The sequence below is a fragment of the Schistocerca americana genome, chromosome 2, assembly GCF_021461395.2.
Source record: "Schistocerca americana isolate TAMUIC-IGC-003095 chromosome 2, iqSchAmer2.1, whole genome shotgun sequence".
NCBI classification, from domain to species: domain Eukaryota; kingdom Metazoa; phylum Arthropoda; class Insecta; order Orthoptera; family Acrididae; genus Schistocerca; species Schistocerca americana.
Window position 1 is genome coordinate 392,609,702 of NC_060120.1, and position 27,575 is coordinate 392,637,276.

General features: G+C 38.4%; 1 protein-coding gene across 1 annotated transcript in view; it reads right to left on the reverse strand.

The window, feature by feature from the left end:
- Positions 1-7,759: 7,759 nt before the first annotated feature.
- LOC124595374 (chorion peroxidase-like) overlaps positions 7,760-27,575 on the reverse strand; it is a 57,209-nt gene continuing 37,393 nt past the window's right edge. Inside the window, exons 8-13 of the mRNA XM_047134090.1 lie at positions 23,777-23,929; positions 22,226-22,400; positions 18,468-18,586; positions 17,771-17,930; positions 10,318-11,457; positions 7,760-9,199 (exon numbers count right to left, since the gene is read on the reverse strand). Of these exons, the coding sequence (XP_046990046.1) occupies positions 9,046-9,199; positions 10,318-11,457; positions 17,771-17,930; positions 18,468-18,586; positions 22,226-22,400; positions 23,777-23,929 (1,901 nt within the window). The 3' untranslated portion in view covers positions 7,760-9,045. The remainder of the gene's footprint in view (positions 9,200-10,317; positions 11,458-17,770; positions 17,931-18,467; positions 18,587-22,225; positions 22,401-23,776; positions 23,930-27,575) is intronic.

Below are 27,575 nucleotides of genomic sequence, written 5' to 3' on the forward strand. Positions count from 1 at the left end.
CAAACACATAAGTGTTGTTCATGTTTACTATTGTTATCAGGCCTGGTAGGGTATATATGAGGTATGAACAGTGCTAGACATTGAGTGATCACTGAAGGACAAGTGATGCTACATATTTGTGAGAGACAGCATTATCATTATGTTCCAGAGTTTCAAAGTGGCCTCATTGTGGATCTCCATTTGACTGGCTGGTTGAATCGTGCATTACACAGATTTGGAGGACATTCAGAGGTGACAGTGGCCTGATGTTGGATTGCATGGGAATGTGAGGGTAAACATATTTGTCATTAAGATCCCAGTTCACCATATCTGAACACCTCAAGAGTGATTGCCATATTGTACACCAAGCAAGTTTTAATCCATCACATCCACACTTGTGCACTTGTAGTCTGAAAAGAAGTAATGGACTCATGCTAACATTCTGTGTCGTCCCATACCATTACTCAGAGACTAACAGCAGGTGGACTAGGGAATTCCATCTCATGCCTGAGCTGACATTAACATCACAGCATAAAGAGCTATGTTTGGAGTGGTAATGTGATTGGGAAGCATGAATGGAATCATGTTGTGTTCAGTGATGAATCATGTTTCTGCACTGGCCTGGCTGACCCTCATCGAAAAATATGGTGACAATCTTGGGAGAAGTCCCATTGTTCCAATGTTTAGGACAGGCACAGCAGTGTTTCTGTCATCAGCGTGTTTGGAGCCATTGGGTTGTGGCAGATATTGATAGAGGAAACTCCAATGGTACAACAATGTGTCATGGACATCTAGAATCTGCAAGTATTACTTCTTATGTGGCGGTATTGTGGAACTGTGGGACACTGCTCCTCTATGCAGCACGTGTCTGTGAACTGTCTGCGTTGTTTTCAGCTACCCCAGGTCTGTCCCCAATAGAGTGCATGGGGCCAGGTTTGAGGTCAATTATGCCTCAGTGTCAGTATTCGGGATATCAAGGACTAGTTACAAATAGTTGTGGGCCAGTTTGCCTCAGTAGAGGATACAACACCCAAATCGGTGTGTGCATCCAGGCCAAGTGGCGCATATCATCATACTGATAATTGGGCTTTTGCTGCCAAGTTATTTGTGAATTTGACTCAATTTTGTAATCACTGAAATAACATCACATACTTCACTTAAATTTGTGATGTTCAATTTCATACCCTCCTCCCTTTCAGAAGGCTTTGTCAGGCAGTGTATGTGGGATAATTTGATGAATTTGAATTATGTGCCACTTGACTTATATTTTTCTGTTATTAATCCCATGTCTATTCATATATCTTATCAGTAGTTTTTATTGTTGTTCATCCTATTACTTGAAGCTGTGTGTGTGTGTGTGTGTGTGTGTGTGTGTGTGCGCGCGCGCGCGCTTTTATATCGCTTCTATGCACTCGGTATCTTTCTTACCCAAAGTTCAGTTATCTCCTGTCTTGTAAAAGCACATCTACATAATGGACTGAGTGAAATTCTTCATGGCCGTTACTTACCATCAGGAGGCAAAGTGTGTAGTACTGCCAATAGACCCATATAAAAGTTCAAAACTATCCTAGTTTTCAAAACTACCAGTTTCTTCGTTGGAGAGGAGAGGGATAGTTTGAGGAATGTGAGAAGGATGGGTAGCCCACTGAGACTCTAGGATGAGAAGGATCATCCTGTAGTGAGGACAAGCGTGAGTGCCTCCTCCTCCTTCAGTGCCTGTATGAGGATAACCAAAACTTCATCTCATTGCTTCATCAGAGGAAGATGATAGCGACACTCAATGAAATGTCATGCCATTTCGATGAACCTTATCTGCTGGAAACCTGAAAGATTTAGATTAGATCTAAAAGATTATTGTTTATGTTGGCTCCATCTCCAGTTATGGGTCCCAAGGAGAGGGCAGTGACAATTTTTCTCTGCCGCTTGTGGACAACAATTGTGAAACCATAGGACTGGTTAATTACTTCACATGGAAACTAGGCATGGAACCCTAGGCACATTGCTGGCAACAACACTCCCTTCCACTTGCTCCATGCAGAAATGTAATAAGTCAATTTTAATCGCACTATACAAGGGGGTACCCAACACTCAGAATTATATAAAAATATGAAGTGTGTTCAAAAAGTATCGAACCTTTGACTGTCAGTAATATTTGTAGGTACAGGATCCTCATCCTCTTCAGAGTAGTCTCTTTGGTGAAGCACACACTTCTCCTTGTGTTCTCACCATTGTTGGAAACACTTCTGGAACTTATCTTTCAGAATGGTGAGGAGCCGGGGTGTCACATTCTACATGATTTCTGCTCTTGACTCAAATAATGTTCCTTCCAGAGGCAATTTCAGCTTGGGAAGTATTCAAAAGTCACACAGTGTCATCTTGGTGGAAAACTGATGAACGGTAGAAATGCTTTGTTTGGTAAGGAAACTATGAGTCAGCTGCACAGAATGTGCAGGTATGATATCATTATGGAGCTGTCAAGTTCTTTTTGCTAACAGATCCAGTAATTTGCACCACATAGCATAACAAAGGCTATAAAGAACCTCCTGGTAGTATTCCTTGTGATGCTTACTCATGATGCATCGACTGTTGAGTGTCGAAGAAAACTGCCATTGTGACCTCAACAATACTGCGAATCTGTCATGCTTTCGTCTGACTTCAGGGACATCCGATTTTTCACAGTGATGACTGAATCTTGGTTTCTGGGTTGTACCTATAAACTCATGTCTCATTGACTGGGGTCATGGTTTTGCGAAAGTGGTTACTGTTTTCATTGTCCAGCATATCTTGTGCAATTTACAGAATTGCATTGCTTCTGCTCGATTGTCAGAAGTTTCAGTAAGAATGTCATGGGTACATTACTCTTGCACAAATCATCAGTCCAAATTGAATGTACCGAACTAATGCTTACCTCCTGCACAAGTTCTTGTACTGTGATATGACGTTTTTCCATGAACCAAGTCTACACTTGTTCAATGAGATTGTCATTTGGCTTGTTGAGGGCCAGTCTTAACATGATTTTATGCCATCTTCAAAGTGGTTGTACCGCTCCTTGTGCGGGTGTCACATTGTCGTAGTCACCACCACAACAAGTTGTCGTACTCACTGCTGTGTGACGTGAACCCATGAACATAACGTTGCCACCCCTAATGGTTACCAGCTTCTCCTAGTGCCTGCTTAAGAGGTGAATAAGAGATCTTCCATGTGCTTGCTTCTACATCTACATCTACATCTATACTCCGCGAGCCCCTTTCAGTCCAATGCCCTCGATCTTTCCTTCCGTGGTTGTTTTTCTGAATTTTCTCCATCTCTTCATATGATGTGGTCAAAAACTGGCGAATTTCTTGTTTGACATGAGAAGAAAGGTGCCTGAAGATATTACTTAGCTTAACAATGGGCACAGTTTTTATTTCGGCAGTTTTATGTGCAACATCATATGCCAGCACCAAGGCTCAAGGGTGTCAGTGCATGCTTGCCTCTGCCTTAAGGATCCATATTTCACAACCATAAAAACCACCAAAAACTTGAGTGTTTCAACAAGCTAGATCTTTGTACTGTTCATAATCTCTCTGCTGTGCTCTATATTGGTGAGCCTCTTCATAGCTACTCACCTTAGTGTGAGCTGCCTTCTTATCTCATCCTCACAACTTCCTGTGACACATATGGTTGACCTAAGATTCAGTGCCTTGCAGAATACAGATGTAGACATAGGTGGCAGAGTTGTAATGTGTCCCTGTGGCATACCAGTTGGATGGATCTCAAGAATTGCTCTTCAAGAGCCATTTGTGAATGAGACACTATCTCACTGTTTGCAAGTCCTCTTACAGTAAGCAACTACTAATTTAGCTCAACCAAGTGTGCCTTTATGTGAAGGGAATGCATCTGGTGGAACAATCAACACATGAAGAAATCTCATGAAGATGATCACAAATAGTATGATAGGAAATCCTAAGACTACTGAAAGGTCTCTAAACAGAATTGACCATCTTCCATTTAGACTTCTATGATGAGTTCCGCCAGTCTTGATACAGGTCATAACATAGCTGTATAATGGGGTGGTGCGCGCGCACACACACACACACACACACACACACACACACACACACACATTCTCAGTTATGTGCTAACAAAATTTCAAGAGACTGGGATCAGAACAACAGCTTTACAACTAATAAAGAAAGCTCACATGTAGAGTACCATCACAGACCTTTGTAAGCATAAATTTGGATCATTAGTGTACTATACAAGGTCAGCAAGTACCAGAACTGTTCCTAACTTGAAAGTACAGTGTACAGCATGTAAAGAAAAAAGATATCCACATAAATATGTATGTACTAGCGACCTGTCCCAGCTTTGCTCTGGTATCTTAAGTATCTGTGACTGGATGACTTGTATGCAATATGAACTGATATACACAAAGCCTACTCGGGAATCAGTTTATTAATGAAGACCATACCAAAATCCCTACAGTAGTTCATGAGATTATCCTTCACATAAGACACAAAAACACGACGGGAGACTTTATTTTATTATATGTGGAGATTGTAGTCAAATTTTGGTGCTCTCTGGAGCTACAGCTGTCATTTGCTGATTTCCTGTCAGATACTGCCTCCTCTCTAGCTGACCAACTTGTAGCTCTCATCATTACCACGAGATATCACTCCAAAAGCCAATTAAATATGGTGCAAGTAACAAAACACTTATTACACACTTACCATTTCTATAAACAATTAACTATACACACAAAAATTCCTCATAAATGAAGCTATCTATCAATGAAAATTGTATCAAAATCCATATAACAACTATGAATATTGGTCATAACATGCAGATAGAAAAACGTGGGTGATGACTTTAATTTATAATGTGTGTGGATTTCAGGTTATGATTTCTTTCACAAAATAAAGGTGAAACACACATGGCATGATAAAATTGGGTTTATGTAGTAGCACGTAGATGGAAAAGACTTGAAAATTTTCAACTTAAAGGTACTACTACTTTGGGCATGCGAGGTAAATAAGGGGATACAGGCTTAAGTAGACACACTTAATTATAATTTAACATTTTATTTGATAAACTATGAACTTAAAACAGTTTTTACAATATTGGTTGAGTAGTTCTATTTCCATGCCATTCTTACTACTAAAGTTATTTACACCATTCAGTATTATATACTGTACAAAGTGATACAAATATAATAATTAGTTATTTGCCCACCACAAAAAGTTTTTCATAACTATAAGGCACTGATACAGAAGAATCGAGAAATCCCAGCCGGTCTGCTTTATTGTCAGTTAATATCCTGTATCACTGTCACTCACCTTCTTGAAAACATTGATAGTTATGAAGTCTTTGATGTTACCTATTTTATTCAACAGTTGCCTCGAACTGAATTTTGTTGGTTGTGCAGAGTTTTTTTTTTTGTGTGTGTGTTTACTTTTGATAAAGGCATTGTTGGCCGAAAGCTAACTTTCTGACAGTCTTCTTCTTGTGCTTTTCTACGATTCAGAATCTCCGCTATATGGTGAGTAGCACCTATTCTTTTCCTTATATTGTTACATTTCATTTATTTCTGATAGTCAGTAAGGTCGTGTACCACTATAATTTTGCATAATGATGTCATTTGTCATTTCGTCAGTACCAAGGTCATGAAATTTTGCTAGTGTTAATCACATATTTCAGTTCACTATTATCAGTTGCTCATTTATCGTGCCACTGAATAATGTTACTGGTTATAGTGAAGTGTGTGGAAGGTTTAATGTCCTATCAACACTGAGGCATTTGAAGGTGGAGGTAGATAAGAATGGAGGAGGAATCTACCATGGTCCTGTTTAAAATAATCATCCTGCCATTTGCATGAAATGATAGAAAATGTGAGTTTTAAGAACTGCCATAGAAAATTTTACAGCAAATAATTTTGTTGACTGCAAAAATTTAAATGGGTAGACTTAATGAAGTGGCTTCTGATCAACTATCATGTAAGTTGTATGAAATGTAATGGATGATATGTAGGTATTTTATTCCTCACATAAAAGCAAGAGAAAGTTGAGATAAACATGGGTCCGGAAATGCTTTGTTTCCAAATTGTGAGACTGTCCGTTACAACTGCTGGTGGTGGTGGTGGAGGGGGGGGGGGGGGGTCCTTCTTGAAAGTTTGTGACCTAGTGTAGCACACAACACATTAACTGTTTATGTGGATGATTTGTATTGGGAGATGTAAGGTGGCATATCTGTATATTCCTTTGTGTGTGATCAAGTGTGACTTAGTGCACGGTAGGTTGATCAGTGGATGGGCAGACTTGATTAAGTTCCTTGACTTCTACGGTCTCCTGATTGAAAACTCATTGGGATTCTGTGTGTTCTGTGAGTAGGCTAATGTCAATGATGAGGGAGGTATCCTTTCTTGCACAATAAGGGAAGCATGTGAGATGCCATTAATTATGCCTGATTACTCCAGCCCATATTCAATTTTGATGTGAGAACTATTCAGTTGATACACTGTGTGTGACAGTCTCATAATGAGGGAAATAAACATTTCAAGACTGATGTTGATACAAACTTATCTTATTTTTACATGAGTAATCTGACTAAAGTCTCCTTGTTTTTGGTTGATCTAATATTTATGGCTATTTGCATACCTGTAGTTTTATCATTGGGTCTCTCATGTTTTCGCTGGACTCTTCTTATAGTTGTGGAATGTCCCATGTTGCTATAGTTGTTGGTGATCCAAATGCTGATTAACAAAACAAGCAATAACTTCTTACCTTTGAACTAGAATTTGTGAGAAAATTTACTTGTGATTTCCATTTGTTGCCATTAGATTAATTCAGTACTTACAGAGCGGACATATTTTTAGCCAACTTGGCTAATAAAAAACCATCAAGTTGATCACAAAGTTGCACTTGATTTGAAACACTGTATTTGTATAAACAGATAACATATTTTGTAGTAATATCAGGTTAAGTAAATGCATATCGCAAATAGTTATTATTGTATTCTGAATATATGTGTGGCCAGAAACAAGAAAGTAGGGTAAAATGCATTAAACAACAACAAAGGATCATTCATCAACTGATTAACTAGTCATAACTCTAGAACATAAAACAGAAATTGGAACTGGAGTGCTCAAACCATTGTGACTAGTTACCAGAGATGTAACAGGCAAGTGGGGAGTTCAAGTTGGCCATACAAAAAACATAGAGAATCAAGAGCTGCTAGGTTTTCACTGACCTGAGAATAAAATTGCTGTGAACTTCGAAGTCAGTTCCATAAGTGTGAAAAAAATGCAGATATAAAGTCAAAGAGGTACATGTGGGAGACACCTTTTACCTGATTCAGACATTTTATTGCATCACCTACAATAATTAAGTGCATCAAATAACTGTGGTTCGAAGCGCAAGACATTTTTTTACTAACTATTAAATACTCATGCTGTTTTTCGTACTTTGATTAGTGTAATGCAATTTTTCTCTGCTACTCATATTCATTGAAAGATAAATACTGCCTATAGGAAAATTAAAGAGGCCTTTAAAGAAAAGAGAAGCAGCTGTATGAATATCAAGAGTTCAGATGGGAAATAAGTATTAAGCAAAGAAGAGGAAACTGATAGATGGAAGGAATATATAGAAGGGCTATACAAAGGAAATAAACTTGAAGGTAATATTATAGAGAGGGAAGAGGATGTAAATGAAGATGATGGATAGCATCTTGAAAGGAGGATATAAGATAAACATCAACAAAAGCAAAACAGTGATAATGGAATGTAGTCGAATTAAATCAGGTGAATCTGAGGGAACTAGATTAGGAAATGAGACACTTAAAGTAGTAGATGAGTTTTGTTATTTGGGCAGCAGAATAACTGATGATGGTTGAAGTAGAGTGTATATAAAATTAAGGGAAATTTGTTGATACTGAATGGAGATTTAAGTGTTAGGAAGTCTTTTCTGGAAGTATTTGTCTAGAGTGTAGACTTGTATGGAAGTGAAACTAGAGTGACAAACAGTTCAGTCAGGAAGAGAATAGAAGCTTTTGAAATGTGGTGCTACAAAAAGATGGGTACATCATGTAAATAATGAGGAAGTACTGAACAGAATTGGGAAGAAAAGAAATTTGTATCACAGCATGACTAAAAGAGTGACTGGTTGGTAGGACACATCCTGAGGCATCAAGGGATCACCAATTTAGTACTGGAGGAATGTGTGGGAGCCAAAACTTGTAGAAAGAGACCAAGAGATTAATACAACAAGCAAATTCGGAAGGATATTGGTTGCAGTAGTTAAACGGAAATGAAAAGGCTTGGACAGCATAGCATCAATCCCTCTTTGGACTGAACAGTACAACAGTAAAAACTTCATTTGACTTTTTTTTACGTACATACATTCCAGTCTGCTATTTTAATCTGTCTATGTACTGACTCTCTTCTTTATTTGCGTTCTTCAGGTTTGCTTTCTTTTAACACTGACTGAAACATCAAGGTCATCAAATCCCTTTTCTGATATTATAAGATTATTTTCCCCTGCTCTTGTTTCTGCAAACAGTAGGTACAGAGAAGACAGTGTATCAAGATGTCTAGTATAATTCCAGTGTCAGTCATGATAGATTACAAACTTTTCTGTCATTACTGAATATTTTGTGTCTGTCATATGAAGGTCTTTTAAGCCACAGATTATGCAGTTAATAATGGATACCAGTTCTGTAATAATATTTGTTTTTGCTTTGATCCATTGCAATAGTAGCTTGCAATTTTTTTTGCATATATTGAACAATGTATGATTACTCAGTGCCTCAGTTTTTTTCAATGTAAGTTATGCGTTTAATATGGCTGATTGTCTCAATTATGATTGCTGTGTGTTGAAACAGCTGACAATATGAAATATTACAATTGTGGTGGACAAATATTGATATAAATTAAAAAATTTCACAGCCTTGACACATACTGTACTATCCATCTATCTGCAAAGATCCAGTTTATTTTTCTGAAAATGTGAGATCAGTCAAGTGATATGTACAGATATGTTGTGGTGAATTTCACTTCATGATGATAGTAAAAATTAGGAAAATGCACTGTTTTCAGGATCCATGTGCACTTGACTCCTCCTCTACCATATCATAATTTTCTTGCAAAGGTTGAGGGAACTCCTGTAGTGACAGTGGATCACTGGCTGGTAGTGGGATCTCACCAGTAAATTCCTGCTGCAGATGTTCTGGACAAAGATCCCCCAACCTGTATCAACATTGAAAAAACAAAATTTTAAATGATTATGGCATTTTAAGGATCTCTCTGCAATCAGATAGCATAATGAGCATTTTATTAACCTGTCGAGTAACAGGTGTGGTGTTAATGCAATAAAAGAAAAAAGTTATGAAGTCATTTCAGATTTGTCCCTCTGCACATAACTTATCTATCTCTGTCATACTGTTTAGAAGCATTTAGTTGTTTCACATTTAGGTATAGAAGAAGATGGATTCGGTTATTGAGCTTCCAAAAGCTTTCGTTGTACATGTAAAGAATAGGGGAACACACTTAGTTTTCAACAAAGTTCCCTTTTAGGTAACATTTGCGATAGTAATACGGAACAACAACAAATGATTAAGATATAGTTCATAGTATACAATGTCACTTGTACTGTACACTTAGCTGATAACTTTTGAATGGCAAGCATTCATAATGAAGTTTCAGATAACTTCATCACTGTTTCAAACATGGTAATAGATGCCTACCATATGGAACCAACAGCCAATTATGTTAACTATGACTGTATACTATGTACAAGAGGTCCCTTTTAGCTTGATGAACGTTGTCAAAATTTTTTTCCAGTGAGTAGATTGTATTTAAACTGTATGTGTCTGAAAAATATCCGTCTACTGTAATCCTGTCACAAATTTCCATGTATGTGGGAATAGGTGAAATCAGTAGAAGCTAAACAGTTGAACCAAATGGACATATCAGTTATTTGTATGTAAAATCTCCCAGCTTTACCCATTTCCAAAGCACCTTTGTGTCTTGTCCTGATGATGAAAGATGTTTCCTATCTCTGTCTCTTTTTCACCAACCAGGCTGCTGCTTATAATGTTCTCTCACCTAGCTGGTCCACATGATGTGTGCAATTTTTAGTAGTTATTGTTTTATTCACTACAGGATAATCTGTGATAAGAATAGTTTGTGTGTCATAAAAAGCAGTGGCAATATCCTTTTCACCCATCTAAACCTTTCTTTAATTACCTGTAAGAATTCAATTGTTAACCAGATATCACATCATATGGTCAACAACTAACTTTTCCACAAAATTTACTTAAAATATGTGTAAGAAGCTGAATAACGGTGACAAATATAGTACTAACCTGCTGCTAGGAAGTTCTGTTTCCTTTCTTGCTAAGCTGAGTAAGGGGTCTTTAGATTTCAAAAGTGTGGTTCTTGTAGAATCTTCTCCTAGTGTGGCTGTCTCTTTTTCTGTAAATGGGATGTTCTGCGTAGTTAAATTATGTGTAATGCGGTTCTGTACTTCACTCTTATTAGTCTCTTTGTGATCAGTTTCTATATCAGCAGCACTGTTTTGGCCACAATCAGTTCCTTTCGTATGAAGGGATGAATCTTCTATGTATGGCTTTTCAGGACCTGATGTTAGAGGTAAGAAACTGTTATTTTTAAAACTGTATCGTTGGCCTGTCTGTGTAGTAGATAAGTGTAATTTAAGAGGACTTGACTGAGAGTTTTCTAAATTGGATTCTTGAAATGAATTGCTTCCAGTAACCATTTTTGAAGTTCCTTCTGAAATTGTGTGATGCAGTACGGAATATTTAAATGGTTTTGTATTATTGTACACGTGTTCTTTCTGTTGAGATGTCATAGAAGTAGTGAACAGCTCTTCGTCAAGTTTTGAAGATACATAGAAATTGCCAGGGAATGGTAACCCATTGCTCTCAGTATTACTATCTCCAGCATGGTTTACAGTGTTCAGTAGGGATATATGAGAAGGGTGAATGTGACCTGATGAAATTTTGTCATCAGGATTAGCACTGTGTGTGGTTGTATAGTGATAAACAGGAATTACCTGTATAGGATTTCTGTGGCTTTGTGTATGCAATGAAGGCTCTTCATTGGGCTTGATATTGGGCTGATGATAGTGTTCTTCAGGTTTTTTGTTAAAATTTGATAGGATCTCTCCTCCATCTGTAGGAGAACCATATTTTTCCTGTGTGGTAGAATAATTTGGACTTTGCATGCTGCCTGGTTTTAAATGATTTGCAGGAGTGTATCCTTGTGTCTCTGTATGATTGGGTGAATTATACTTGTCCAAATCTGTACTGTAGTAATTATTGCCATTCTTGGGAGGTTTGAGGTATGAGTTGTCATCAGGTCGACGGATGGGAAGTTCAAGAGTGTATTCTTCTTCTGCATAATTATCATTCTTGTTATGCTCCCTCCATGGTGAGAGATCCAACTTCGGGATATGCCAACTATGGCAAGGTACATGTCTGTTCCTGTAAAAGAACAGAAATTACAAAAGGCTCACATAATGATTTTGTTAACTGAAGAAAAAGTGAGTTATTCAATGAACTGAAAATTTTATAAAACAATCAGTACAAAAGTCATTAAATTGTACTAAATTGCTGAAGTTGTAAGTACCATACATTTCTAGTTATTGCACTTGAACAGGTCAGTATAAAAGTTAATGTTTTGTCATCAAAATAAGTTACAGAATTGGATTTTCCCAAAACTTTCTGAAGTTTATTATCATATATGTTTACTAACAAATAATTTCTTCTTCATGCAATTTGTCTGTGTTGTAAATGTGAAATTTGTACTTAAAACTCTGTGTTTCTTACATATTTAATAGTGGGTTTAAAGTTTGTATTCTTATTCCATCACTCCTCATACTTCAAGTAGAATGATATAAATTTCAATAGCAAACAATATTTCAATTACACTAGTCCGTTTTAAAACACTACATAAATTTTATGAGCGAAACCTATCCGTTGTGTATGTTGACTTTCCTGTCAGAAAGATGGAGAGAAAGATAATGTGTGTAATTACTGCCCAATTACTTTGACTACCAGTTTTTCAGTGTTATTAGAATGGATTACATATACAAGCTTGACTAGATTCAAGAAAAAAGGTCTCCCTCATAAGTGCATACCGGGGGGGAGTCATTCCAGATGTGGAAAGGGTCTTCTGGATGCCATGAAGGGTACAGGGTGCACTCATCTGCAGGTGGTCGCTCATGTCGGCACCAATGATGTGTGTCGCTATGGATCGGAGGAAATCCTCTCTGGCTTCTGGCGGCTATCTGATTTGGTGAAGACTGCCAGTCTCGCTAGCGGGATGAAAGCAGAGCTCACCATCTGCAGGATCGTCAACAGGACTGACTGCGGACCTTTGGTACAGAGCCGAGTGGAGGGTCTGAATCAGAGGCTGACGGTTCTGCGACCATGTGGGCTGCAGATTCCTCGACTTGCGCCATAGGGTGGTGGGGTTTCGGGTTCTGCTGGATAGGTCAGGAGTCCACTACACGCAGCAAGTGGCTACACGGGTAGCAGGGGTTGTGTGGCATGGACTGGGCAGTTTTTTAGATTAGATGGCCTCGGGCAAGTACAGAAAGGGCAGCACCCTCAAGGGTGCGGGGCAAAGTCAGGACGTGCGGGGATCAAGCAGCAATCGGTATTGTAATTGTAAACTGTCGAAGCTGCATTGGTAAAGTACCGGAACTTCAAGCGCTGATAGAAAGCACTGAAGCTGAAATCGTTATAGGTACAGAAAGCTGGCTGAAGCCAGAGATAAATTCTGCCGAAATTTTTACAAAGGCACAGACGGTGTTTAGAAAGGATAGATTGTATGCGAACGGTTTGTCGCTGTTAGTAGTAGTTTATCCTGTAGTGAAGTAGAAGTGGATAGTTCCTGTAAATTATTATGGGTGGAGGTTACACTCAACAACCGAGCTAGGTTAATAATTGGCTCCTTTTACCGACCTCCCGACTCAGCAGCATTAGTGGCAGAACAACTGAGAGAAAATTTGGAATACGTTTCACATAAATTTTCTCAGCATGTTATAGTCTTTGGTGGAGATTTCAATTTACCAGATATAGACTGGGACACTCAGATGTTTAGGACGGGTGGTAGGGACAGAGCATCGAGTGACATTATACTGAGTGCACTATCCGAAAATTACCTCGAGCAATTAAACAGAGAACCAACTTGTGGAGATAACATCTTGGACCTACCGATAACAAACAGACCCGAACTTTTCGACTCTGTAAGTGCAGAACAGGGAATCGGTGATCATAAGGCCATTGCAGCATCCCTGAATATGGAAGTTAATAGGAATATAAAAAAAGGGAGGAGGGTTTATCTGTTGAGCAAGAGTAATAGAAGGCAGATTTCAGACTACCTAACAGATCAAAACAAAAATTTCTGTTCCGACACTGACAATGGTGAGTGTTTATGGAAAAAGTTCAAGGCAATCGTAAAATGCGTTTTAGACAGGTACGTGCCGAGTAAAACTGTGAGGGACGGGAAAAACCCACCATGGTTCAACAACAAAGTTAGGAAACTACTGCGAAAGCAAAGAGAGCTTCACTCCAACTGTAAACGCAGCCAAAACCTCTCAGACAAACAGAAGCTAAATGATGTCAAAGTTAGCGTAAGGAGGGCTATGCGTGAAGCATTCAGTGAATTCGAAAGTAAAATTCTATGTACCGACTTGACAGAAAATCCTAGGAAGTTCTGGTCTTACGTTAAATCAGTAAGTGGCTCGAAACAGAGGATGACACGTGTAAAGCTGAAATACTAAACACCTTTTTCCAAAGCTGTTCCACAGAGGAAGAACGCACTGCAGTTCCTTCTCTAAATCCTCACACAAACGAAAAAATGGCTGACATCGAAATAAGTGTTCAAGGAACAGAAAAGCAACTGGAATCACTCAACAGAGGAAAGTCCACTGGACCTGATGGGATACCAATTCGACTCTACACAGAGTACGCGAAAGAATTTGCCCTCCTTCTAACATCCGTGTACCGCAAGTCTCTAGAGGAACGGAAGGTTCCAAATGATTGGAAAAGAGCACAGGTAGTCCCAGTCTTCAAGAAGGGTCGTCGAGCAGATATGAAAACCTATAGACCTATATCTCTGACGTCGATCTGTTGTAGAATTTTAGAACGTGTTTTTTTCTCGCGTATCATGTCTTTTTGGAAACCCAGAATCTACTCTGTAGGAATCAACATGGATTCCGGAAACAGTGATCGTGTGAGACCCAACTCGCTTTATTTGTTCATGAGAGCCAGAAAATATTAGATACAGGCTCCCAGGTAGATGCTATTTTCCTTGACTTCCGGAAGGCATTCGATACAGTTCCGCACTGTCGCCTGATAAACAAAGTAAGAGCCTACGGAATATCAGACCAGCTGTGTGGCTGGATTGATGAGTTTTTAGCAGACAGAACACAGCATGTTGTTATCAATGGAGAGACGTCTACTGACGTAACCTCTGGCCTGCCACAGGGGAGTGTTATGGGACCGTTGCTTTTCACAATATATATAAATGACCTAGTAGATAGTGTCAGAAGTTCCATGCGGCTTTTCGCGGATGATGCTGTAGTATACAGAGAAGTTGCAGCATTAGAAAATTGTAGCGAAATGCAGGAAGATCTGCAGCGGATAGGCACTTGGTGCAAGGAGTGGCAACTGACCCTTGACATAGACAAATGTAATGTGTTGCGAATACATAGAAAGAAGGATCCTTTATTGTATGATTATATGATAGCGGAACAAACACTGCTAGCAGTTACTTCTGTAAAATATCTGGAAGTATGCGTGCGGAACGATTTGAAGTGGAATGATCATATAAAATTAATTGCTAGGCAGGTACCAGGTTGAGATTCATTGGGAGAGTCCTTAGAAAATGTAGTCCATAAACAAAGGAGGTGGCTTACAAAACACTCGTTCGACCTATACTTGAGTATTGCTCATCAGTGTGGGATCCGTACCAGATCTGGTTGACGGAGAAGATAGAGAAGATCCAAAGAAAGAGCGGCGTGTTTCGTCACAGGGTTATTTGGTCCGTGATAGCGTTACGGAGATGGTTAGCAAACTCAAGTGGCAGACTCTGCAAGAGAGGCGCTCTGCATCGCGGTGTAGCTTGCTTGCCAGGTTTCGAGAGGGTGCGTTTCTGGATGAGGTATCTAATATATTGCTTCCCCCTACTTATACCTCCCGAGGAGATCACGAATGTAAAATTAGAGAGATTAGAGCGCGCATGGAGGCTTTCAGACAGTCGTTCTTCTTGCGAACCATACGCGACTGGAACAGAAAAGGGAGGTAATGACAGTGGCATGTAAAGTGCCCTCCGCCACACACCGTTGGGTGGCTTGTGGAGTATAAATGTAGATGAACTATATGTAGTTTTTTACAATAAACTAAAGTGATTGAAAAATTATTCACCACTGATGTATTAACTCGTAGCATGCCTCCAGAAGCCAGAAATCAACAGCCAGTGCTATATATCTATATATGCAGTGTTTTAAATCTCATGGATGATAAAAAGTCAAGTTAGAGGAATATTTCCAAACTTTACAAAAATCCTGAATCAATAACAACTGATCTGAAGAACTGATATGTTGTGAATATAAGGGTCTATTTTGTCAGCTTAGTTGAAGTTATAAGTGATGGTGCATGGTGACCTAAATTAAGTTTTTGCATCATCGGATGCTGCCACTTGATACGTAACTGGCTTTGGGTGGTTGACTGGCCTATGTGTTGTCAATTAGTATTTGCTATCCTGAATTATTAGTGCACATTTCCTCAGACTTTTTACAGCACTGCCCCACTGTGTAGAAATGCGAGTAAGCAATATAATGCCATCATACTCAATGACCATGCTCTGAAACAGGGAATTAGTATGTCATAAGAGCTGTATGGCCCACTGGTGTTCCTTGCACTATTCTGCAGCTATATGGATAATTTATTTGTCATTACATAACACATTTAAAAAAAAAAGTGCTAGACAACAGATCTGCTAAGCTCTAAGTCATCCTTGACTGAAGAGAACAAGAGACAGTTCATGGATAGATGATGGATGAAATGTAGCAGTACTGAGTAATGTTAACAACTCCGCTTATCCAACAAACAGTATTCAAGTATGTAATTTTTTTGCATGAGTTAACTTTTTTGTACTCATTTGAAACTTATGTTTGCCATATTTAATGAAATAGTTTAATAACAATATTTTTGTTCTACACTGGGTGATTTATTCAACAAAGCCAAAAAAGAGCTGTTTTAGGAAAATGTGAAATACTGTAATTTTAACATGTACCAAATGAAAGATTCAAGATGGATGGCCCAGCAATACCTCCATAAGGAAAGTGGTTTCACATAATATAAGAAGTTCAGATTTCATTCACCAATTTTTCAAAATACTACCATCAAAGTATATGCCATAATTTATAATTTTGTACCATGTTCATCACTTTTTATATAATTATGTAAATGACAAGATATTTTAGAGCCAAAACAGGCAGTATAAATGGTGTGGCCAAACTCTTTACCTTTACAAATGTCTGCTTGTGTCTGTGTATGTGCAGATGGATGTGTGTGTGTGCGCGCGCAAGTGTATACCTGTCCTTTTTTCCCCCTAAGGTAAGTCTTTCCGCTCCCGGGATTGGAATGACTCCTTACCCTCTCCCTTAAAACCCACATCCTTTCGTCTTTCCCTTTCTTTCCCTCTTTCCTGATGAAGCAACCATTGGTTGCGAAAGCTTGAATTTTGTGTGTCTATCATCCTACCAGCGCTTTTGTTTGGTAAGTCACATCATCTTTGTTTTTAGATTCATTTTATACGTAATGTCACATGGGAAGGCAGTTACAGTTACTTTGCCAAATTATACTCTGAAGTTATATTGGCATCATATTCAGCCTGTATGAGTTCTGTGCTACCTTTCAGTTTGTAAGAATCAAAAATAGCTGGATTTGTGAGCTGCAGACTGTGGACACAAGATAAAAATAAAAATGGAAACACACACACACAGTTAACTATTACTGTATAATTCACCTTAAAAACAAGCACTGGGAGTAATGGAGGGGTTTGTTGCATTTTCAACTCAGCAATGTGATGGATCCAAGCCAGCTGGTTATGGAAAAAATAATTTGCAGCCAGTCCAGTTTGTAGTAGACTATCATGTGGAATAAAATTTTGTTGTCTTTCAAACTGTGTTCTGCGTTTCAGTTTGTAGTGACCTACTTGTGTTGAGAAATATTTTGAGCTTTGCAGCAGATAATTATTTTCCTTTGATAATCATCCTCAGGCAGACATTAACTGCTGATTACTTCTTAATTTTGGCATCTCATTTATGAATATAAGTGAAAAAACAACAATCTTTGCTTCGTGTTGATGAAGTATTGCATTTTTTCTATTTTTATTTATTCATATTTTGCTGCTCTCTGTTTCTTTTGATATGTTCATGGATGTGTTCATAATTTGCTCATCCATCTATTGGCGCTATTCCAGTTGTCCATTAGTTCTTGTACCTCTTCCATTCTATTCATAGCTATTACATCAAACTCTGAACTCTAACATTATGGATTTGCAGAAATGATGGTGCAGTTATAGCAGTTATCACAAAATATTCTTTTGTTAATGCAAGTGATGTCAAGGTGTATATTTGTGAAGTAGAAGAAGATACAAAATAAAAATTTCAGTCATCTTATCTTGAAAGTAATTTAATGATTAATAGTTTTCTGTGATTTATTGACATACAAGAAATCTCAGAGTCTAGATCAAATGTTTCATTGGCAAAGTATTACTTACCGATCATTGTCAGCTGCCAGAAAGACAAAAGGCTGCACTGTATCAATTGTATCGAGGTTATCACAGAGAACACGAGCTAACGTTACATGCCGTATCTGTTGCAGCTGTGGCAGTGTGAGTGATGAATCAAATCCTCCATTCTCATACCAAAATCTATCACCTAAAATAACACAGTCAATGTTGTAGTAACTCAAATTTGACTGACAACACATATCTACAAAAAGCGAAACACAGACAAAACAATGATTCTTCATTTGTATTATCTTGCTGTTAAATGAAAGAAACTGAAGGGCATTTATAATACACATTTGTTCACCTTAAAACAGTATTTCATTTTTATTGTTGAAAGAAATGTGTAACTTGGTTATGAACATGTTCGTTAATCTCCTGTCCAACACAGGTTTACATATCACTAATAGTTAAAATATCACTACAAAAATATGAGTTTAAAAAAGTCTTAAAATAAGCTGTTAGGCTGTGATTAAAAATGTTTTGTATGATGTTCACCATTGTATGAATTTGCTGAACATCTACTTATTGTTCATTTAAAAATACATTGTAGTTTTACATTGCACATTTACTTGCTTGGCTTAGAATGTTTGAAAATATTTGTACATATTTGTGCTAATAGCCAATTTAGACGTTTTTGAGAGTCTGTTGTCACAAAAAATTGCTGAAAAATATTATTTTTACTGACCTTTACGCAAATTACTGAACTGTTGAGCAATAATGCATGCAAATGTTGGTCCCACTAGACCACCATAAACTGGTTTCTCTGCCATGCCACCAGCAAACAGGTCTATATCATCTGTATCACTGGAACATAAGCATCTGTTTAGTCTACCATGTTTTATGTAGTTATTGCTTTTTGACAATATACTTCATTTGTCATAAGAGATCTGTGCTGAGGTCACAGAATTCATGGGATATCTCCTAATATTGTGTTGGACTTCCTTTTGCAGGGCATATTACAGCAACTCAATGTGGCATGGACTCAAAAAGTCATTGGAAGTCCCCTGCAAAAACATTGAGCTGTGCTGCTTCTATAGCTGTCTGCAATTGTGAAGGTGTTGCTGGTGCAGGATTTTGTGCATAAACTGACCTCTCAATTATTTCCCATAAATGTTCGATGGGATGCATGTCAGGTGATCTGGGGAGACAGATCAGTCACTCAAACTGCCCAGAATGTTCTTTGTTTGTGAACACAAAGTCCGTGAAGGTTTCCAAACGTAACCAGGACCCAGTCCATTCCATGTAAACACAGCCCACACCATTATGGAGCCACCACCAGCTTGCACAGTGCCTTGTTGACACCTTGGCTTTGTAGGTCTGTGCCATACTCAAACTCTATCATCAGCTCTTACCAACTGAAACTGGGACTCATCTGACAAGGCCACGGTTTTCCAGTCATCTAGGATCCAACCAGTACGGTCACGAGCCCAGGAGAGGCACTGCATGCGATGTCGTGCTGTTAGCAAAGGCACTTGCGTCCATCGTCTGCTGCCACAGGCAATTAACATCAAATTTTGCCACACTGTCCTAATGGATATGTTTGTCCTACATTCCACATTGATTTCTGTGGTTGTTTCATGCAGTGTTGCTTGTCTGTTATGACTGACAACTCTACAGAAACACAGCTGCTCTCAGTTGTTAAGTGAAGGCCATTGGCCACAGCATTGCCCGTGGTGAGAGATAATGCCTGAAATTTGGTATTCTTGGCACACTCTTGACACTGGGTATCTCAGAATATTCAATTCCCTAATAATTTCTGAAATGGAATGTCCTATGTGTCTAGCTCCAACTGCCATACCACATTCAAAGCCTGTTAATTCCCGTCATGTGGCCATAATCACATTGGACATCTTTTCACATGAATCACCGGAGTACAAATGACAGCTCCACAAATGTGCTTTGTGTATGCAATACTGCCACTGTAGATCTATGTGCATATCAATATCCCATGAAATTTATCACCTCACCTCAGTGGAGAGGGAGAAAGGGAGAGAGAGAGAGAGAGAGAGAGAGAGAGAGAGAGAGAGAGAGAGAGAGAGAGAGAGAGAGAGAGTGTTAATTTAACAAAGAAATGCAGCAGACTGACATAGTCAACAATATATACTTTATGCAAAGTCTGGGTGGCAGATAAGTAAGGAATTGTCCTAAAGAGCACATTTTCTTAGTGCTGATGCTGATATGGCATTGACCTCTCTGCGTTTACTCTGTACAATGATTGATAGCACACTCCCAAAAACATGTGATGTTTCATAAATGGAGTTGTTGGAAGTGTAAATGCAGTTTCAACTACAGAACTCCAGGCCAGATCTGTAAGGTCTCCTATGTATGGCCTCCTAGCAAAGCAAAAGTGTGGCAAAAATCATGAAACATAATTTGAACTGAACAGTGACCAATTTGGCAATAACAACTTTAAAAAATCTTTAAGATGACTTTATAAAAGTGACAAAATGTTAAAAGTGGCTGATTAAAGTTGTGTGTTGGACCAAGACTCAAACTCGGGACCTTTGCTTTCGCGGCCAAGTGCTCCACCAAAGGAGTTACTCAAGCATGACTCACGACCTGTCCTCTCAGCTTCAATTCTGCCAGTACCTTGTCTCCTTCCATCCAAACTTCACAGAAGCTCTTCTGCAAACATTGCATAACTAGCATTCCTGAAAGAAAGAATATTGTGGAGACATGGCTTAGCCGCAGCCTGGGGGATGTTTCCGGAATGAAATTTTCACTCTGCATTGGGGTGTGTGCTGATATGAAATTTCCTGGCCAATTAAAACTGTGTGGTGGACTGAGACTCATGTGCAAGTGTGCAAGTGCTCTACTCACCGAGCTGCTTCAAGGAGTGCTAGTTCTGCAAGGTCTGCAGTAGAGATTCTGTGAAGTTTGGAAGGTAGCAGATGAGACACTGGAGGAACGAAAGCTGTGGGGACAGGTTGTGAGTCATGCATGGGTAGCTCAGTTAGTAGAAAGGCAAAGGTCCCAAGTTCGAGTCTCAATGTGGCACACCACTTTAATCTGCCTGGAAGTTTCATATCAGTGCACACTCCACTGCAGAGTGAAAAATTTCATTCTGCAAGCATCCCCCAGGCTGTGGCTAAGCCATGTCTCCACAATATCCTGTCTTCTAGGAGTGCTAATCCTGCTTGGTTTGCAGAAGAGCTTCTGTGAAGTTTGGTAGGTAGGAGACCGGGTACTGGTGGAATTGAAGCTGTGGGGATGTGTGTGAGCAGTTGCCAGTAAGAGGCGAAGTTCCCAAGTTTGAGTCTTGGTTCGGCACACAGTTTTAATCTGCCAGTAAGTTTCATATCAGTGCACACTCTGCTGCAGAGTAAACATTTCATTCTGGTGACAAAATGTTGTTCAAACTCTTGCTGGTACTATATAATTTTGAGAGACAACTTCAAATCAGATTTTATGTTGCACTATTCCCTTTCATGTAGGAAAGTAAATTGTCAAAACTAACAGATGAATGATTTTCTTTGTAGTCCACTAACAAATGCCAACCTGAATCATAAAACAAAACAGAAATTGTATTCTATCATAAATGATTTGTGAACCAAAATGGCAAATTAAACAATCTTAGACTGAGACTAGAATTTGGTCCCCTGTCTTTCATATGCAACATTCAATGAAACTAATATTCTCAACACATCTCAGTTGAATTGTAAGCTGTAACTTAAACAATTTTTTTTTGCTGCTGCTTATTAAAATTTAAATTTTCACTTCATAAAGAAGCGTGCGCTGAAGGAAGGGAAGAAGAAAAAAGGGTAAAATTTTAATACCCCATCAATATTTTGGTTATTAGAGCTCAAGCACTAGGTCAGTTTGAGAGGAGGGGGGGGGGGGGGTTGGAGCTTGGTGGTGGCTACTTGTCAAATCTTCTGACTGATTTGTTGCATCCCACTAATGAATACTGCTCCTGTGCAGCCTCTTCATCTCAGAGTAGTAATTGCCCCCAACATACAAAGTTGCACCCAATGTTCTCAGTTATTTGTTGGATATATTGTATTGCAATCTCTGCCATCATATACAGTTTTTATTCTGAAATTATCAGACTGTAACTACAACATATTCTGTTACTGAGAATAAGGAATTATAAGAAAATGCTCCGATTTCTTAAGGCTACAATAATGTTACTATTTTCAGAATCCAGTCTCTCTGCTTGTGCAATGACAGTTCTCTAATGTCACACTTGCAAAAGCACTTCATGTCAATGTGCAAATGCCTGCCAAATTTTATTGTATCTCTGATGAAACAGCACAGAAGTTACATACAAACAACTCCACTGTACGGAAAGTGACTGTTTTGAACTATAAAATTGTTTGTAATCCTTTCAGCATTACTCATTATCATACTGGTCATATGTGCAGTTCCTCAGTGTTCGATGAGGCAGAGACAAAAAGACACTTTATATTAAATTTTAAAACTACTTGAAATAAGAAACATTACCTGTAAACCTTTCTAAGTTTCACCACTGTTTCAGGAGACATGACTTTGAGAAGCTGGTCCCAGTCAGAGAATGACTGTAATCCACAACGAGTTCTCCAGCTGTTGTATGGTGGAAGGCCATGGTCACGACCTCTTTGTATGTTGAGTGCTGCCAGATCCATTCCATAATGATAAGCTATAAAAATGCAACCCAAATTTCATGTCATGAGAATAGCTGTCCTGAAATAACCTTGTAATTTGGTGATATGAAGATGAAAAAACTGCAATTAATGATGAGATTTAGTGTTGGTGTCAATCAACTGAACAATAAAATCAAATACATGGGCATATGCTGTCACACTCAACAAAGTGAAGAACAATCTAGATCAGCTAAGACAGTAAGCAACAGAAAATTGAAGTTCATATCTGAAGAAACTGATAATGAGATGTTAGACTGAATATTTCTGTATGTTGAATTTACTGGTCTAGCATTTAGCAGAGACATATACATTGCAGATGGGAAAAGTCCTAAACAACAAGCCTAGTAACTGTATTAATGAAGACATACACTAGTAGTAAGTAGTAATGCCAGAAACCTGCCAGTGAACAGGTATCGTTTTCATCCAATACTTTCAGCATGCATTACTCTTGTTCTATAACACTTTGGGTGTCGCCAACATTGAATGATGCTATATCAAGCAGTAGTATAAATTGTATTTATTTGTCTGTCATAATTTAATTACTACAACAGTTTGTTTATTGATGAAATCTGAAGACATGTTAAGTTTTCGGTACCATTATCTGTGACATCATATATTTAATATGACTCAAAGTGTGTCAGGCCTCTCCCAACATTCATAGCACTATTTTATGCTCCACATTTTATAGTTTGGAGTATGTCTGAGGAATTATAGAAACTATTTCATATAATTATTATTTTCTTTAAGAATGACCATCAATAATTGCGTGCGTTATACTCTAAACCATATCATATTAGGTGTAACATAATTCTATTGATGTTTGTAGAAGTTGGAGACAGTTTGAGTGATTTTAGGCACACATCCCAGATAATGGTGCTGAAAATTAAACATGTCTTCAAAATTTATCATGTAATCATATCATTGTAGTAATTAAACTGTTGTAGATAAATAAATATAGTTTATACTACTGCTTAATCTAATGCCATTCAGCATTGACATAAAACAGCAATATCCTAAGTGTTATAGATGAGGACTAATGCATTCTCAAAGAATGGTAGGAAGACGCTACCTGTTCATGAGCAGGTCCCCATCACAAAAACAGGCAGACATAAAAAGGAGTCAAGAAATAAGATATAGCTTCAAGATAGTAAAGGAAAAGTAGTGGAATCCCTTCCCTTTCTTTGCCACATGAAAAAAAAAAAATCTGATTCTGAAAACTGATTCTTTTAGCCTGTTACTTCAGCAAGCGCAGTTTTCTTCATGATCACTGTTTGTTGTCCTTTATTTAGGCCAACATTTATTTTTTGGGTGAGACAAAAATAAATTAAAAATTACCAAGATATGTAAACTTTTCATAATGTGTTATACATACATGGTGTCTGGAAAAGATGATTTGTAAGTTGTTCTGTGATGTATTCATCCCTCTTCTGAGCAGGTTGAACACACATACCAAGTAATAATTGATCCACTGATCCTGTGTTATAAATATCTGTTGGAACCGTAAGTTCTTCATGTAGTGATGCATCTGTAAAGATTTGTACAGCTCAAACTATCATTTTTATTTTTCATAAAAATTACAGGAAAGCTATCCGTATTTGGAGGAACAGGTTCAGAATTTAAAATACTATAAATTTGCATTATGTAAGAAGATACTTTCTTTCATCTCCATTTGAGTAATTTAATTAGTTAAACATATCACTTTTACAAAACACCTCTAGGGGTGCTATTAACACTACACAGAGAATTCACATCATGGTTTACCTAATAACAAAATAATAATTAGATATGAATTAATCAGTTTGAGCAGTTGGCACTGACATTCCTCTTTCAATAGGTACACAGTAAAAATGTCTTAGAAGACAGACAAATATTATGGCAGATAATGTCTGTATAAGTTTAAGATGAATCTCCATGGTAAACAGAGGTCTTTCTTAATCTGGACTTTGACAGACTTGCTCACATTCTCTGCTGTAGCCTTCCTTCGTTTCTTCAGAAAGTGTGAGATAACTCAGCATTCTTCTACGAGCCTGCCAGTGTTGCCTGACTTCAAGCACATTTGCTAATAGCATACATCCAACTTTATTCATTTTGAAATGTAAATATAACACGTAGAAGAGCACAATATAAAAAATGTATGCAATCTTTGAAAGAAAAAAAAAAAAAAAAAAAAAAAAAAGAGAGAAGAATGGATTGGAAAGAAGATATTTGTAATACTTCAAAGAAGACAAACTCAGTTTACATGATAGCCAACAGAACAACCAACTAAAAATGAAAATAAAAACTAGTGATGACAGATAATGTTGTGCTGTCGTACCCAGATATGAATTCTCTTCGAAGATGCTTTCAGTATCAACCATTGTAGCTTTTTCAAACATTGGAAACTCCAGGTTGGACTACTGACAATATAAGGAAAAAGATGACATGTTGAGTTGCAGATAGGCACAACGAAAAGACTGTTACACATTTAGCTTTCAGCCCAAGTCTTCTTCAGAAAAGGAAACACCCACACACTCATTTACACAAGCAAGCGCACCTCACACATACATGATTGCCATCACTGGCAGCTCAGACAGGTCTGAATAAGGCCCTTGACTGAAATCTGAATGTGTAACAGCCTCTTTGTTGTGCCTGTCTGCAACTCAGTGTATCATTGTTATGGTGAACAGCAATCTACCCTTTTCCTTCTATTGTCAATGTAGCTTTTTGTTGTCCACTCAATTTATGACCACTATTGTGAGTCTTAGTTGGGGAATGGTTGTTCAGTGATCTCTGGCTCTTGTTCCAAATACTGTCAGAGTTAAATACGTCTCATGCACATTCCTAATACCAGTGCTTCAACTTCATCTTTTTACCATGAAAGCAATCATATCTTGGACAAGCTCAATCAACTTTCTGGTATGACCAGAAACCTTATGTGAGAATGCATAGTTATAGGCAGATAATACACATTAGTAACACAAATTACTCCTCTGAAATATATGTTCTAGAAAGCAATAGTAACAACTACGAGGGTGGTTTGAAAAGTTCTCAGAACGGAATAGAAAAAAAAAGTACTTACATCACTGAATTTTTAAAAAAATTTTCAATGTAGTCTTCTTGTAGATTAATGCACTTGGTCCAATGATGTTCCAATACCTTAATCCCATCTCTAGGCCTGCAAAACAGTTGTCAACTCTGGCTATCAGTTCTTCATTTGACGTGAATCTTCGTCTACCAAGAAAAATTTTAAGTTTTGGGAAGAGGTGGAAGTCTGATGGAGCCATATCAGGTGAAAAGGCGGGTGTGGCAACAATTCATATCTTAGTTCGCGTAATTTTGCAATGGTGATGGCACGTGTGTGGGCTAGCATTGTCTTGATGGAAGATGACTTTCTTCCTTGCTAAACCTGGCCTTTTTTTACATATCTTTTATTGCAATTTGCCCAGGAGGCAAAATCTCCTTTGCATCCCAGAACATTGATGCCATGACCGTTCATGCCAAAGGAATTTTATTTGCTTTCTTTGGCGACGGATAATCAGCATGTTTCCACTGCTTTGACTGTCGTTTAGTCTCTGGGGCATAGTAGTGCACCCAAGCTCCATCTGTGGTCATAAACTGGTGCTAAAAATCTTGTTTGTTTCTCCTAAAACAGGCCAAACATTGTTCCGATGTGTCCATTCTCATGCGTTTTTGATCCAGCATCAAGAGTCGTGGCACCCATCTTGCAGATAATTTTTTCATTTCTAATTCTTCAGTTAAAATGTGAAATATCCTTTCAGGTGACAAGCATGCATAATTTCACACACTTCCAATCGGTGATCGTCAATTTTGTGTACTTTTGCAATGAGCACCCCCCCCCCCCGCCCATGAACCATGGACCTTGCCGTTGGTGGGGAGGCTTGCGTGCCTCAGCGATACAGATGGCCGTACCGTAGGTGCAACCACAACGGAGGGGTATCTGTTGATAGGCCAGACAAACATGTGGTTCCTGAAGAGGGGCAGCAGCCTTTTCAGTAGTTGCAGGGGCAACAGTCTGGATGATTGACTGATCTGGCCTTGTAACATTAACCAAAACGGCCTTGCTGTGCTGGTACTGCGAACGGCTGAAAGCAAGGGGAAACTACAGCCGTAATTTTTCCCGAGGACATGCAGCTTTACTGTATGATTAAATGATGATGGTGTCCTCTTGGGTAAAATATTACGGAGGTAAAATAGTCCCCCATTCGGATCTCTGGGCGGGGACTACTCAAGAGGATGTCGTTATCAGGAGAAAGAAAACTGGCGTTCTACGGATCGGAGCGTGGAATGTCAGATCCCTTAATCGGGCAGGTAGGTTAGAAAATTTAAAAAGGGAAATGGATAGGTTAAAGTTAGATATAGTGGGAATTAGTGAAGTTCGGTGGCAGGAGGAACAAGACTTTTGGTCAGGTGATTACAGGGTTATAAATACAAAATCAAATAGGGGTAATGCAGGAGTAGGTTTAATAATGAATAAAAAAAAAGGAGTGCGGGTTAGCTACTACAAACAGCATAGTGAACGCATTATTGTGGCCAAGATAGACACAAAGCCCATGCCTACTACAGTAGTACAAGTTTATATGCCAACTAGCTCTGCATATGATGAAGAAATTGATGAAATGTGTGACGAGATAAAAGAAATTATTCAGGTAGTGAGGGGAGACGAAAATTTAATAGTCATGGGTGACTGGAATTCGTCAGTAGGAAAAGGGAGAGAAGGAAACATAGTAGGTGAATATGGATTGGGGGGAAGAAATGAAAGAGGAAGCCGCCTTGTAGAATTTTGCACAGAGCATAACTTAATCATAGCTAACACTTGGTTCAAGAATCATAAAAGAAGGTTGTATACCTGGAAGACTCCTGGAGATAGTAAAAGGTATCAGATAGATTATATAATGGTAAGACAGAGATTTAGGAACCAGGTTTTAAACTGTAAGACATTTCCAGGGGCAGATGTGGATTCTGACCACAATATATTGGTTATGAACTGCAGATTGAAACTGAAGAAACTGAAAAAAGGTGGGAATTTAAGGAGATGGGACCTGGATAAACTGAAAGAACCAGAGGTTGTAGAGAGTTTCAGGGAGAGCATAAGGGAACAATTGACAGGAATGGGGGAAAGAAACACAGTAGAAGAAGAATGGGTAGGTCTGAGGGATGAAGTAGTGAAGGCA